Consider the following 15,814-nt stretch of genomic DNA (forward strand, 5'->3'; position numbering starts at 1 on the left):
GGACGGGTGATGATAGTGAGGGGACGGGTGATGAGTAGTGAGGGGGACGGGTGATGATAGTGAGGGGACGGGTGATTGTAGTGAGGATCCGCTCAGTCTCTTCTGGTCTCATTTACTGGAATATTATTTTTGCTCCTTTGTGGTTGAGTGAGTTAGTGATTAAATATGTACATAAACACAAAGTCTCAGCCTTGTAACGCGACATGTTTTGCTGAGAGAATCAAGGTATTGCCTATGTGTGTGAATAATTTTCTCGGGTGGATGATGTTGTGTATCTTTCCTTTGTTTCTGTTTAGTTTTGTTTGTTGAAGAATATTTTACTTCTGTGATAAAAATTGGTGATAAAGTTTGTTTGTCCTGTATTATTTACATTTTTATAACGGGGGAGGATTTGTTGCTTTTTTTGTTGTTGTTTTTTTATTTGTTTTCCCGACGATCCTCTGGTAACATACTTCTGGTGCGTGTCCTATCATGTTTGTTTTGTTTTTTTTAAGGTACATTCAGTATATAAATCTTTTTCCATTGTGGTAAAGAAAAGTGTATCGGGTTTGTTTTTCACTTGACGGCGGAGCACTGGATCAAATGTTGTTTTTTACTGATGTCGGGATAAACGCTGGATTTTTCCCTGCCATCTGCACGTGTGTGATTGTTTATCTGGGGAGTTATTTTTTCTCCCCAGAGCGATGTGGGGAGATGCAAGTGATTCGTGGTGTTGGGTGGGGAGGGTATGTTCAATGAGGTGGAGGGGTATTGAAGTGGGAAAGGTAAAGGGGGTCATTGAGGTGGGTGAGTTATCTACTGAATATTATATAGAGTTTTTGAAGTGGATATAATTCAGTGGATGTATTTCAGTGGATTTACCAGTTCGTGTTAATTAGTGGGTGTTGCTCAAGTAGAGTCAGTGTAGTGGGTGTTGTTCAGTAGAGTCAGTGTAGTGGGTGTTGTTCAGTAAAGTCAGTGTAGTGGGTGTTGTTCAGTAGAGTCAGTGTAGTGGGTGTTGTTCAGTAGAGTCAGTGTAGTGGGTTGTTGTTCAGTAGAGTCAGTGTAGTGGGTGTTGTTCAGTAGAGGCAGTGTAGTGGGTGTTGTTCAGTAGAGTCAGTGTAGTGGGTGTTGTTCAGTAGAGTCAGTGTAGTGGGTGTTGTTCAGTAGAGGCAGTGTAGTGGGTGTTGTTCAGTAGAGGCAGTGTAGTGGTTGTTGTTCAGTAGAGTCAGTGTAGTGGGTGTTGTTCAGTAGAGGCAGTGTAGTGGGTGTTGTTCAGTAGAGGCAGTGTGGTGTTGTTCAGTAGAGGCAGTGTAGTGGGTATTGTTCAGTAGAGTCAGTGTAGTGGGTGTTGTTCAGTAGAGTCAGTGTAGTGGGTGTTGTTCAGTAGAGGCAGTGTAGTGGGTGTTGTTCTGTAGAGGCAGTGTAGCGGGTGTTGTTCAGTGAAGTAGTATGGTGTTGTTCAGTAGAGTCAGTGTAGTGGGTTGTTGTTCAGTAGAGTCAGTGTAGTGGGTGTTGTTCAGTAGAGGCAGTGCAGTGGGTGTTGTTCAGTCGAGCTTGTTGGGAGGGTCATCTACCGTGTACCTGATAGATGGTGGATCACAGCTCACACCTGTAGCCCCCAGGTGAGAGGATCAAGGGGAAGCCGCTACAGATTAACCTGTCCACCTCAGTGTTCACCTCACTGTAGGTATCATACCCAGCCCACGCCATCAACATGTCCAGCCCACGCCATCAAAGCGTCCAGCCCACGCCATCAACACGTCCAGCCCACGCCATCAACACGTCCAGCCCACGCCATCAACATGTCCAGCCCACGCCATCAATACGTCCAGCCCACGCCATCAATACGTCCAGCCCACGCCATCAATACGTCCAGCCCACGCCACCCCTCAGCCCACGCCACCTACACCTCCAGCCCACGCCACCCACACTTCAGCCCACGCCACCGACCCCTCCTCACGCCACCAACAAGTCAGCCCACGCCACCAACACGTCAGCCCACGCCACCAACACGTCCAGCCCACACCATCAACACGTCCAGCCCACGCCACCAACCCCTCCAGCTCACGCCACCAACACGTCCAGCCCACGCCACCAACACGTCCAGCCCACGCCAACGTCCAGCCCACGCCACCAACACGTCCAGCCCACGCCATCAACACGTCCAGCCCTCCACCAAACGTCCAGCCCACGCCACCAACACGTCCAGCCCATGCCACCAACACCCTCCAGCCCACGCCCAACACCTCCAGTCCACGCCACAACACTCCAGCCCACGCCACCAACACGTCCAGCCCATACCAACACGTCAGCCCACGCCACAACACCCTCCAGCCCACGCCACCAACACCTCCAGTCCACGCCACCAACACGTCCAGCCCACGCCAAGAACACCTCCAGCCCACGCCACCAACACGCGACGGTGAATGGCTCAAATAAGAACTTTGGAGTTGAAAATCTTGAAAGAAAAATTAGATTTTTTTCATTATCAATTTCGCTACAATTTTGATGGTATGGGAGGTGTCGTGTACTGGTGGAGGTGTCGTGTACTGGTGGTGGTTGTCGTGTACTGGTGGAGGTGTCGTGTACTGGTGAAGGTGTCGTGTGAGTGAAGGTGTCGTGTACTGGTGGTGGTGTGTCGTGTACTGGTGGTGGTGTCGTGCTGGTGGTGGTGTCGTGTACTGGTGGTGGTGTCGTTACCGGTGAAGGTGTCGTGTACTGGTGAAGGTGTCGTGTACTGGTCGTGCTGAATTTTATTTCCACCTCTAACGCGATAATCAGCTTTGAAACTAATAAGATTTCCACCTGGTTGGTACCCAGAGGCTGTGGGTTCGAGTACACTCACCTGAAGCAAGTTTTGTTGAATACACCCAGCCGTGTGCACTGGACTGGGTACACTCAGTTATGTACTTCGTTGTGTGTAATGTGATGAAATAGTGCAGTAGGGTGAAGTATCCTGCCATGAAGTTGTTATTATTATTATTATTATTATTATTATTATTATTATTATTATTATTATTATTATTTATTATTATTATTATTATTATTATTATTATTATTATTATTATTATTATTATTATTATTATTATTATTATTATTATTATTATTATTATTATTATTATTATTATTTATTATTATTATTATTATTATTATTATTATTATTATTATTATTATTATTATTATTATTATTATTATTATTATTTATTTTTGTTGTTTTTGTTTAGCGGTTATAAGCTATCGGTTTTTTCTTGAAGTTGTTGATCTTCCCCTCCCCTCCCCCATCTGATTTGTTCTCACTCTCTCTACTTCTTCTCCCTCTTCCTCCTCCTCTCCCTCTTCCTCCTCCCTCCTTGTGACTTCTACTCCTGCTTCCTCCCCCTTCGTAGCATTTCCCTCTGGTCTCTTCAGTTTGTCCTATCCCCTTTGACTCTCTCTCTCTCTCTCTCTCTTGCTTTTGTTTTCTTCTCCTCCCGCCATATCTTCCCCTGCACCCCTTCCCTCCTCTCCTCTCTTCCCCCTCCACCTACACCCCCAGGCCCCCCCCTCCCCCCTACCCCCTCCCCAGGTGTACCAATATCCCGGCTAGTTATCTTAATCTTATTCCACCGGTATTGACTCTATAGAAAATCGAGTTACCGGCGACCTTAATCGCTTATGTGGCCCACTTCCTCCGACCTCCGGCCACTCCAGAGTGTCACCCACTCCCCACCGTCACTCAGGCTCTCTTAAGTGTCGTATAGTGCTATTCAGGCCGCTCTTGAGTGCTCGAATGTTCAAACAACATCAGTAAGGCCGCTTGTCACTTGGGCCACTCCTACCTGTCGCTTGGGTCAGTATCAAGTGTCGGTGAGGTCGTTTTCGAGTAACGCTCAGACTACTCCTGAATGTCACTCATGCCCTCACACAAGACGGAAAATGTTTTCATACGAGTGAGCTGCCACTCCACCCTCGAGCCTCAAGGACGACCCAGTATTTTCAACTTATTCTTGGCCATTTTTCTTGTCTTTCTTGGACCAGAGAGACACGACTCATAATTGTTAAGTGCTGATGGTGAGTGTATGTAGGCTGACTACCTGAAGATTATACTAGCTTCTTTCACACTAATATTAACCATCAAAACGGTGGTGGTTGAGGAGGTGTGTGTGTGTGTATGTGTGTATGTGTGGACGTCGGGTTTGAACTGCTGTCAAAAGTCTCGAGTTGGGAGAAGGAAATTGTATTGAAAAAAGTTAAGCTGAACGAAGTGGTTGATGTTATGAGTGAGGGGATGTTATCGTTCTGCTGTTAAAGTTAGGTTAGGTTATGTTTGGGTTACGGATTTCACTGGACACGGATCTTACGACTCTGATCCTCCAGCACTGTGATCCTTGGCTATAGGTAAAAATTCATAAGACAATGTCCACTGCAATAAGGAAAATATTCGGTCAAAGAAATGGTGTACACAAGTTAGGAGCTTGTCTTGTGCTGAGGACAATATATCATGTTGGTGGTCGCGTTACCCCTCTCCCCTCTGCTAGAATATTGTTTTCTCTTCTAATTCCCTCTTTCATCTGTCTCCTTTCCCTTTTTCATTCCTCCTCTTTCCACCCCACTTACATTCCCTTCTCTTTCGTTCTTACTTTTTTCCAGTTCACCTGTTGAACCTGTCATCTTTCCTTTATCTCTTTCTTTTTCCTTTTCATTTTATTCCATCTTTCACCTTTCCTTACTATTTATCTCTGTCCTTGGGCAGTACTGATGTCTTAGGGGAGGGGAGTGCTCTAGGGGTGGGAATGGGTGCTCAGGGGAGGGGTGAGTGCTCGAGGGTGGGGATGGGTGCTCAGGGGTGGGATGGGTGCTCCAGGGGTGGCAAGGGAGGGGTGATGCTGAGGGTGGGGATGGGTGCTGAGGGTGGGGATGGTGCTCAGGGTGGGGATGGGTGCCTAGGAGGGGGTGGAGCCCAGGGAGGTGGAGTGCTCAAGGGTGGGATAGCCTGAGGGTGGGGATGGGGTGCTCGAGGGGTGGGGATGGATGCTCGAGGGTGGGGGATGGGTGCCTGAGGGTGGGATGGGTGCCTGAGGGGTGGGATGGAGCTCTAGGGTGGGATGGGTGCTCTAGGGTGGGGATGGGTGCTCAGGGTGGGGATGGGTGCTCTAGGGTGGGATGGGTGCCTGAGGGGCGGAGATGGGGTGCCTCAAGGGGAAGGGATGGGTGCTCTAGGGGTGGGGATGGGTGCTGGGGTGGGATGGGTGCCTAGGGGTGGGGGATGGGTGCCTCAAGGGGTGGTGATGGGTGCTCTAGGGTGGGGATGGGTGCTCTAGGGTGGGATGGGTGAGGGGTGGGGATGAGGCCTGGGGTGGGGATGGGTGCCTAGGGTGGGATGGGTGCTCTAGGGGTGGGGATGGGTGCTCAAGGGAGGGGATTGGTGCTCAAGGGGTGGGATGGGTGCCTGAGGGGTGGGGGATGGTGCCTAGGGGTGGGATGGGTGCTCAGGGGGGGATGGTGCTCAAGGGTGGGGATGGGTGCTCGAGGGGTGGGGATGCTCGGGGGTGGGATGGTGCTCTAGGGGATGAGCTCTAGGAGGGAGGAGTGCCTGAGGTGATGGGTGGATGCTCTAGAGGACAGTGGATGGAGGCAGGCTGGGAGCTCTGTTTTCCGTCCCATAAAAGGAAGGAAATGCTCATAAAAGCTGGGCACGGTTATGAGACACGGTTTATGGGGTCAAACTAACAACATTGGCGATGTTTACACGAATACTGAATGTATGTTTTGGGCCGCGTGGAGGATTTCTTCTCTCTCCATTAAACACTCTTTTAGGTTGTGTTTAGTCACTGCGTCTGCCTGTACTGACTTGACTGCCGAAGGTTTTTGTGGATGATGGATGGATTTTTTTAGCGACGTATAATCAGCTTATATACTTCTCTTTTCTGGCCTGTCTGATAGCTGAATTTTTTTTTATCCGCCAAAGACCTCTCGTTAGCTATGTGCAGGTAAAGTCTCTGCATATTTTTTATATCATTTTTAAGTTACTTTTGATTCAGAGAGAGCAGTACTATCCTGCAGCACCTCCTCCTCTCCTCACCACCAACTACTCTCCCCACCACACACTAATTCAACCCCCACCCCAACCTCCTTCCTCAGTAGTTATGGGAACCATCATCAGAGCGCGTCATATCTACCTCAGGCTGATTAAACCGCAAAAACCACCACCGCATTATTGACCTGGTGGAGCAATAAAGTATGGAGTAATAGAATCTCTCTCTCTCTCTCTCTCTCTTCTCTCCTCTCCTCTCCCTCTCTCTCCCTCTCTTCTTCCTTCCTTCCTTCCTTCCTTCCTTCCTTCTCGGTAGTAATCAAGAGTACTTCGCCTCACCCAATTTATTCACGACTGACCTCGAATTATTTACTACCGACCATTAACCTGCCTCTGTGACGTCATATTCCCGAAGTGACCTGTACCTCCTTGACTTAATTAGCTGACACCTGACATTGCTTTCGTCTTCATAACCTGTGACGTCAACTATCGTAACATGACCTATACGTGACTCGACCTGACACACACACGCGTCTAAAAAAAATCATTGGTGATATTTGTTGTTCTCCAGTTCATGTCGGGACAGGGTTAGGTTAGGTTATTAAAGGGTTCATATCCTGGTTTTGTCATGTTCCGAGTTGACCTGTATCCGTCGGCCGTGGTGTTACCTTCACACACTCCCCCAGGCGGCCAGGTGATGCTCCCACCTCTGCCTCGTGACAGGTGTTAAATGAAGAGAGGAATATTCTATTGTTCCCCTTCTGCATCTCAAATGTGTCTAGTTTGTCTTGTATAGTGTAAATAGGTGTGTGTGTGTGTGGCTTTAAATTGGACAAATTTAGATTTAGGCGCGAGATAGGCAAACATTGGTTTGGAAATATAGTAGTGGATGAGTAGAAGTTACCAAACATTATCATTAACCTGAAACGCTGGATAGTTTCAAACATAGGTTGGAGGGATATATGAGCGATAGGGGTTGGGTGTAACGGACTGCCCAGTAGGGGCATAGACCACTGTAGTGCTTCTCCATTCTTGTGTTCTTGTGTTTTGTGTGTGTGTGTGTGTGTGTGTGTGTGTGTGTGTGTGTGTGTGTGTGTGTGTGTGTGTGTGTGGTTGTCTACCCCCGTATATGAATAAAACACATACACACCCAGACACTTCCTAGCGGCCGCCAATCGTTACTTAATACACTCGGCCACTCCCAGCAGCTGTACCACCTCACATTAGCCTTCTCTTAGACTCGAGGACTTTCAAGGGAGTAGACCCTGCCCTTGTAGCCTATTGACCAGGGGAGATGTGTTGCTGAATGGGAGGTGGAGTGACAGCGAGAGAGGCTCACTGTCTTCCTGGGTCTTAATGCTGGTGGAGCCTTAGTGGAGTGCTGGGAGGAGGTGGAGGAGGAGTGTAATGGGGGGGAAGGAGGGAGGAGGAAGGGATGTGGTTCCATCAGGTTCGACACAGCTGGCTCCCTCAGGCTCAACAGCTATTGCAGCATTCTTAAGGAGTGTTGAGAGGAAGTTGGGGCTGGGTTACTGAGGACTAAGACCATGCTTAAAGTTGTGGGTCGATTACTGTATTGAGTCCGTCACACACACGTGACGCCCATTTGGTGTGACGCTGTACAGGTGTTGGTGTGATGCTGTACACGTGTTGGTGTGACGCTGTACAGGTGTTGGTGTGTCGCTGTACAGGTGTTGGTGTGTCGCTGTACAGGTGTTGGTGTGACGCTGTACAGGTGTTGGTGTGACGCTGTACAGGTGTTGGTGTGATGCTGTACAGATGTTTCCATGACTCATAAATATATATTACTGTGCTATAATGTAAAGAGAAATGATAATATTGTGTCGAGACAGTGTTGTGACGAGGACAGATCAGCTGATGCACCAAAGAGGCTGCCGAGTCGCTGGGGAAATAGTCTTTATTGACAGTAAACTTGAGATCGTGAGAATATAATAGACTTTTCTCAGCGATCTTGAGAAGAAAGTTCAATATTCTTTCTTCATGGGGATCCAGCTCCATGTAAACAATTTCTCTTCAGAGGGATCCTATTTAGGAAGAATTCGCTCTTCACAGGAATCAAGCCTGTAGGAACTAACCAGTGGACATTACCTCCACACACCAGGCACTTCGTAGGGATGGAAAACACCTTTGGTCAACAACAATAATTCTCAGAGACTTGATAGCATGGGAAATCATATTCAATTTCACATGGACTGAGGCGCCTTGGGAGTATAATTGATTTTTCAGAGGCACTGGACATCCGGGTGGGGAGAAGGGTTAGCAGATAATTCACAGTCTCGGAACCTTGTCAGATCGATGAATATTTTCACAAGGATTTGGCACCGGTGAAACACATGAATATTTTACACAGAATCGGGGCATAAAGGAAGCAATGGTTATTTCGCAGGAAACGGACAGTCTGACACCACTTAAAGGTTAAAATATTCAGAGGGACTGGTTACCACGTATAAACCAACAATATTCACGGAGACTCGTCACCTAGGAGACAGTGACAATATTTTATGAACGTTGGATAAATAAAGAGTATTCCACAAGAACCTGACACAAGCGTTGACGTAACCAGATCGTTGACGGGACCTGAGCGTTGACGTGACCTGAGTGTTGACTTGACTTGACTTGACTTGACAGCGGAGCGGGACAAAATGTGAAGTACTGACATAAGAACATTAGAATGGAGGAAACTGTAGCTGGCCTATTGGTCCATACTGGGCAGTCCCATTTACACAACCCCTATTGCTCATATATCCATCCAACCTATTGTTGAAGCTATCCAGCGTATTCCGTTTAATGATGATGATTAGTAACTTGTTTCACTCGTCCACTACTCTATTTCCAAATCAATGTTTACCTATTTCGCGCCAAAATCCAAATTTGTCTAATTTAAAACCATTGTTACGAGTTCGCTCCTGGTTGGATAGTTTGAGTACCTTTGTAATGTTCCATTGTTAGCCCTGACTTCCATTTATACACTTCGATCATATCGTCCCTCACTCTACGTATCTCGAGGGAGTGCAAATTAAGATGCTTTGACCTGTCTCTACTCAAGGTTCCTAATGCCCGGGATTAGTCTTGTAATTCTTCTCTGAATTCTTTCTAGGGATTCTATATCCATTCTGTAGTACGGTGACCAGGATTGAACTGCGTAATTCAAGTGAGGTCTCACAAGCGCAAGATATAGTTTTAGGATGACCTCGCTAGTCTTGTAACTAACACTTCTCTGTATGAACCCAAGTACATTATAGCCTTCTTTCGAGCAAATACACATTGTTTACTTGGTTTAAGATTCCTACTTATCATTACTCCTAAATCTTTCTCACAGTCAGTTCTCTATAACATCGTTGTTCATCTGATATCTGGTTTTTCTGTTTACATCTCCTAGACTAAGTACTTTACATTTGTCCACATTGAATTTCATCTGCCAGTTTCAGACCATTCGAAATTTTTTTTTTAGATTTTCCTGTAGTTTTGTGGAGTCCTCGTCAGATTTAATGACTCGCCCTATTTTAGTGTCATCAGCAAATTTATCTATGTCGTTTATGTATATAGTAAATAATAATGGTCCAAGTACTGAGCCTTGGGGTACTCCACTAGTGACGTTGCTCCAATCGGATTTACTGCCGCTAATGCCCACTCGCTGTTTCCTGACCTGTAACCACGCCCTAATCCATTTTAGAATATCTCCTCCAATGCCATGAGCTTCCACTTTTTGTTTCAGTGTATCGTGGCGGACTCTGTCGGAGGCTTTGCTAGAGTCAAGATATACCACTTCATAGTCGTGCCTGTCGTCCACCGATTCGAAAACAGAGGTCAAAGTCACTAGTTAGTGGAGTTGATTTTCCTTTTCTATGACGTTGAGTGAAGTTTCTGAAGAAAGGTTTACGTCAGAAGTTATATTTCGTTTTCTGAAGTAAAATTTACGCTTTTAACGTTAATTTTACGACATTTAATCTAAATTTTACGCATTTTAAACTTAATTATATCGCTTCCTTTGTTAGGTTAGGTTTGCGTTAATCCCCACGTAAAAGAACTTGAGTAGTCTATTTTTCAGGTAATTCTGGTGTTTTAACGAGCTTTAGGCGTGTCACGACTTATTTTACCCGTGTCAACAGGTTCTTAAACTATACTTGTATTATGATTATGAAATACGAGAAATTGTAATTATACAACGTTACGTATAATTATATGAAGATATTCTGTTTCCATAACGTACAAGTATAATTAATAACGACGGAAGCTGCTCATAAGACGGTTTTTTTTATACCCTTGAAAGTTATATATAACTAAAATATAGAAACAAAATGGTTCTCATGAAACTATATACTACTATTCCTTTATTATAAAAGAGTGTAAGCCAATAAGGTGTGACTTAGTAACATTGTTCCAAAACGCCCGCCTCTCTCTCTCTCTCCGTAACCAGGTTATAAAATAAGTCTTTGATGTAATTTTGTGGAGTTGTCGCAGGTATATATACAGAGTGTTTACCTGGGCTGTATTACAGGTAAAAGTTAAGCTTTACATGCTGGAGTTAACCCACTTTGTATATACACTCTCACACAACAGCCAACACAGGATATTAATAAATTACATTTTCCGCCCTGCATTAACCTCTCGCAGCGGCGTTCGCGATGGAATGTAAACAAGCGCGTCTCGGATTTTCAAGGATTCATTTCGACAAACAAAACTTTTTTTTTTTAGGATATGTCGTAGCAGATTTTAGACTTGAATTTCGAAGAGGATTTACGTTAATATCCTAACATAAGGTAGATAAGTAGTTTGTGTGTAGTCTTGGCGTAGTCTGATAGTTCATAATAAAACCGAAGCTGAAACATTTTATTTGGTAACGTTTCGGTTTTGTTTTGATGACAAGACTGTACCTTTCAGTAAAATTAATTGGGAAGTAGATGATTGTTCAGTTAACAGTGATACTTGGCTGCTTTGCGAGTTGTGTGAGTTGTTTACCAATGTAAGAGCCAGTGAAGACTTTGGGCGTTGTAGTTCCTTGTGTGAGTCAATAGTTAAGAACATAAATTTAAGAATGGAGGAAACTGCAGCGGGCCTATTGGCCCATACTGAAACAGTCCGTTTACACAACCCTATTGCTCATATAAGCATCAACCTATGTTTGAAATATTCAGGCGTATTCAAGGTAAATGTGATGTTGGTAACTTCATTTCATTCATCCCTTTCTCTGTTTCCAAACCGAGTATTTACCTATTTTGCGCCTAAATCTAAATTTGTCTAATTTAAAACCATTGTGCAAGTTCGCTCCTGGTTGGATAGTTTGGAGTACCTTTGTAATGTCCCTTTGTTTAGCCCTGACTTCCACTTATACACCTCTATCAAGACGCCCCTCGCTCTACGTCTTTCGAGAGTGCAAATTAGATGCTTTAACCTGTCTCTATACTCAAGGGTTCCCTGTGCCGGGATTAGTCTTGTCATTCTCCTCTGAATTCTTCCAAGATTCTATATCCATTCTCTGTAATACGGTGACCAAGAACTGAACTGCGTAATCCAGGTGTGGTCTCACAAGCTCAGATACAATTTTTGGGATGACCTGGCTAGTCTTGTAACTAACCTCCTTTGTATGAACCCCAGTACTTTTGTGCTTGTTACGAGCAAAACACATTGTTTTGCTTGGCTTAAGGAGTTCCCTGCTTATCATTCCTCCCTGATCTCTCTCGCAGTCAGTTCTCTATGGCATCGTTGTTCATCTGGTATCTGTTTTCCCTGTTTTACATCTCCTATACTGGTACTTTACATTTGTCCACCTTGAATTTCATCTGCCATTTTCAGGCCATTCGAAAAATTGTTTTAGATCTTCCTGTGGTTTTGCGGACTCCTCGTCAGTTAATAACCAATCCTGTGCAAGTGTCATCAACAAATTCTTATGTTGCTGTCTATGCCGATATCTATGTCGTTTATGTATATAATAAATAAAATGGTCCAAGTACTGAGCCTTAGGGAACTCCACTTGTGACGTTGCTCAAATGGGACTTAATACCGTTAATGCTCCGTATTTCTGCCCTGTAACTACGCGAATCCATTTTAAGGATATTACCTTTGATGCCAGGTGCTTCTACCTTTCTAATTGGTCTTTCGTGGAGACTCTGTCCGAAGGCTTTGCTAAAGTCGAGATACCACATCATAATTGTGCCCCTCGACCTGCAGTTAAAAAGAAACTGATGAAAAGAATGTTAATAGATTGATTGAACATGAACGCCCGCTTGTGAAGCCATGCTGAAATCATTGATCAATCTGTGCTTCCCCAGGTGATTTCGAATAGGATTTGAAATGATTCAACTTCAGTAATTTGCCTACTATTGATGTTAGACTAGTTAGGCCGAGTGAGATTTAAGAGGAATCAAATGATCTATCCCCTTCTTGAAAATCGGTATTACATTCGCTATCCTCCAGTTCTGGTACTACACCTGTTTTTAAGAACATATTAAACTTTCTTTGCTAAGAGCATACTAACGCTCTTCTTTACATTCCTTTAATACTCTGGCAAAATATCTCGCCGGGACTGGGTAGTATTAGGCTTTAGTTTTGTCTATTTGCTTACTAACATGGAGTACTAGTCACTACTATCTACGCTTAATTTGTTTCTTCACTATCTCTAGATAGAGTCGGAGCCTCAGGTATCATGTGTTTTAAATTTCAGTGGTAAAGGCTTTATTTATTTATTCAAAGTGTGCTCATTTCTCGTCCCTTTATGTTGACTTCCATGTATTATCTGTGCATTATTGGTCCAATCACTTTCTCGTGTTTTAGTTTGATACATTTGGTAGAATTCTTTGGGGGTTTGTCTCGCCTCCCCTTGCTATCCTTACCTCATTATTCCTCTTCTTGGCTTTTCCTTATCTGGTTTAGCTTTCTCGCCCAATACCTATAATAATCCCGGAGGTAAATTTCGCCACGATTTATCCTACCTATAGCCTTCCCTTTGGCCAATGATGCTCTTTAAATAATTATTTATCCATTTAGGGTCATTGTTGTCTGATCTGAGTTTTTGTATGGTATGTTTCTGCCTTTGTATATTAGAAGTAACTCATTATTTAAATTGTTGGAACTCGGCAATCTCAGATCTCGTTATCAGGTCGGTGCCACCTGTCGGAGTTCACGGCCAAAGCGCGACACCCCCTCTCTCCAGCTGCCTCTTTAGCGCTGTCCAAGTTTGCCCGCTTCCTGAAATCTGGTACTTTGGTGGAATTTTTCCTTACGTCTGCCCTGAAAATCTAACTGGAATCTGATTTCTTTGTGATCGCTTCTGTTTTGCAAGTTCGTTTCCCTACCTCGACATTGCGGTAGGAGGTTTTCTCTGACCGACAGAGACTAAATGGAAGTATATTAATACCCCGGGTGGGTTCGGTTATATGTTGACTTAGAAAACAGTCCTGGGCCGTCTCGAAAATCCTCTTATTCTGGAGTTACCCGTAGAGTCAGTCCAATCTATTTGGCCAAGGTTAAAAGTCGCCTACTATACAGACTTTGTTGTGCATGGAAGCCCTGCACATTTCATCCCCAGATAAGTCATCATTGACTCTTATCAAAGATTGGAGGGTCTACCTCAACCCACTCCCCTGTGATTAATTTTTCTAATCGGTGGTCATTTACTTTCCAAGGTAGCTACATATTCACTTTCAGTTTTATTTTCCTTATTTATTTCACCTTCAGATTATCCCTAACATATAGATTGCTACTCCGCCTCCTTTCCTGGTCTGCCTATTGGTATGGAACAATTTTTGTAACCCACCAATTTAATTATTCGACCGGTAACTCACGTAGTCCTAGGTTGATCCATGTTTCAATGAATACTGTTACCATAATTTTTTGTTTTTGTACCAGGCCCTAATATCATCCATTTTCTTTCTCATACTTCTACTGTTCGCGTAGTAGACATTTAAATTGAATGGAATGTTCTGAGTCCTCCTTTACCGTGTTTAGTTTTAAACTCCCTGTCTAATTTAGTTTTGCCATCATTCTAACACTGTTTCCCTGTAATCTTTCCTTTGTTTACCCGCACCCACTGCAGTCTCCCTCACCCCGTGCCCTTATCATTTCCCCTAGCAGTTTAAAACTTCCGATATCCTTTGAACTGCCCCTCTAGGAACCCAGCCAGGATTTACCCCACCCAAGACAGGTGCGCTCCTATCCCTAGCATAAGGTCCCTTCTGCCGTAAGTTGTCAAGTTGTCAATGAATGGGATAATGTGACTTTGCAATATCTGTCAGACAGTCGTTGACACAAACTGCCGCCAACCATGCATTTCACCCAGCACTCTCCTTCTAGGCAGGACACTGCATATGATAGGGATCCCTCCTTACTCCTAATACGATCTATAGCTGCCTTGAACTTATCAAGCTCTCAACTCCTACACCGTAATATCATTTGCCTCCTGCACTGAGGCAGATAATGGAGTTCTTCCACATTATGATAGATATTGTCCATCTAAGCTACTGGCAAACACACCCTCCTATTTTTGTTTTACAAAAGCTGTCCCAAGTGCCTTGCCTGGCAGGTACTAACAATTAAAGTTCTACCTTACCTTCCTTTGTGGCCCTGTCCCTGGCTGCCCCAACGTCCAATTTGTCTATCAGGGACTGAACGAGTTGGTACACATGTTTACTGATGACGTTGTTGACGTATCCTTGGTGTGTTTTTTCATCACTGATTTGGTCTTCCCTCTCCTCACAACCTTCCTCGCTTGAGTTTTCGTCAATGCCTTGGCTCCTGCCCCACCTCCCCTTCATCCTCTACATCTCTTTCTTTAATTTCAGGTTCTCCAACGTGGCCTTCCTCTATTTCTTCCTCGACCCTCTCAATTCTTCGGGTCCACTCCAGCTTGGCCAACAAACTCCTTGCACCCCCAGACCACATAGCACTGGCGCATCCTGATGAGTATCCCTCGGGAGCTAACTTCCTGTATTGCTTTCCCCTAAAGTGAGGGTCAGAGCACAGCTGAGTGAGGTCAGAACACACAACTTCGGTGTGAGGTCAGAACACAACTGTTACCGTACTTGACTTCAGAGCTGGCCATGGCAGTCGCTAAATTTACTATCACATAATTATTTTCTTGTTAACACTGAATAACTCTCTGGGCATGTATTAGTTACTGATGATGGTGCAACACGGGGACAAGATTGACCAAATGGACGCTCAGATTTGTACTTTGACCCACCAAGGCTAAGGCAGGTCACGTTTGGTTCGAATACTTTAATTAGGTGAAACTTCGTGTCAGTAGATTAATTTTACTTTGTTTATGAATCAGGTGTTATACACTCCTTGAAACTCATTGGGTTTGGAGGCTGCTCTTGATCTGCCAGACACGTGTATTGTTTATAGCTGAGAGCAAACTTATCAAAGGCAATCTTGCATCAGATAAAGATGCAATTTAAGAGATGCTTGCAGAGATTTCCTTGTGGTCACAGTGAGTAAGTTATTGGAGGAATCCCCAGCTATCTACCTCTTGGTCAACCTCATGGCCCGGAAGGATCCCCGACGTATGGGTTACAGAGAACAACATGTAGGGATTGACCCGTAACTCTGGTCGTAATGGTGGAGGCTGGCTGGATGGATGGCTGTATGTGACTAAGTAATCAGCCAGTTTGGTCACTCACCGGGTTCTGCTGTATATCATCAGAGGAAACTGAGAAATACATGAAGTTTGACCCAGCAGGTGAGGACGGTGTCAGCAACCTGATGCACTCCCATCTTGCTGGAGAAATGCAATATGATGAGTTACGGACTGTTGTGAGGCAGCTATTTCTCCTCTCTCCTGGACAGTCTCCAGTTGAATGA

The 15,814-nt window shown here is 44.7% G+C and overlaps 1 protein-coding gene across 1 annotated transcript; it reads left to right on the forward strand.

The window, feature by feature from the left end:
- Window positions 1–683: 683 nt before the first annotated feature.
- Window positions 684–15,557, forward strand: LOC121866282 (extensin-like). Its single transcript, XM_042365900.1, has 4 exons — window positions 684–699; window positions 1,670–2,404; window positions 14,794–14,956; window positions 15,425–15,557. The coding sequence occupies exons 1-4, from the start codon at window positions 684–686 to the stop codon at window positions 15,555–15,557; spliced, it is 1,047 nt and encodes a 348-aa protein (XP_042221834.1).
- The last annotated feature ends 257 nt before the right edge of the window (window positions 15,558–15,814 follow it).

This window comes from Homarus americanus, unplaced genomic scaffold (genome assembly GCF_018991925.1).
Source record: "Homarus americanus isolate GMGI-L3 unplaced genomic scaffold, GMGI_Hamer_2.0 scaffold46842, whole genome shotgun sequence".
Classification (NCBI taxonomy): Eukaryota; Metazoa; Arthropoda; class Malacostraca; order Decapoda; family Nephropidae; genus Homarus; species Homarus americanus.

Bases quoted from the DNA above. Each gene is read 5' to 3' on its own strand.
- LOC121866282 (XM_042365900.1), top strand. The intron at 2,405-14,793 runs GTGAATGGCTCA...CTTTAATTTCAG, and splicing joins CACGCCACCAACACGCGACG to GTTCTCCAACGTGGCCTTCC. The intron at 14,957-15,424 runs GTGAGGGTCAGA...AGATGCTTGCAG, and splicing joins CTGTATTGCTTTCCCCTAAA to AGATTTCCTTGTGGTCACAG.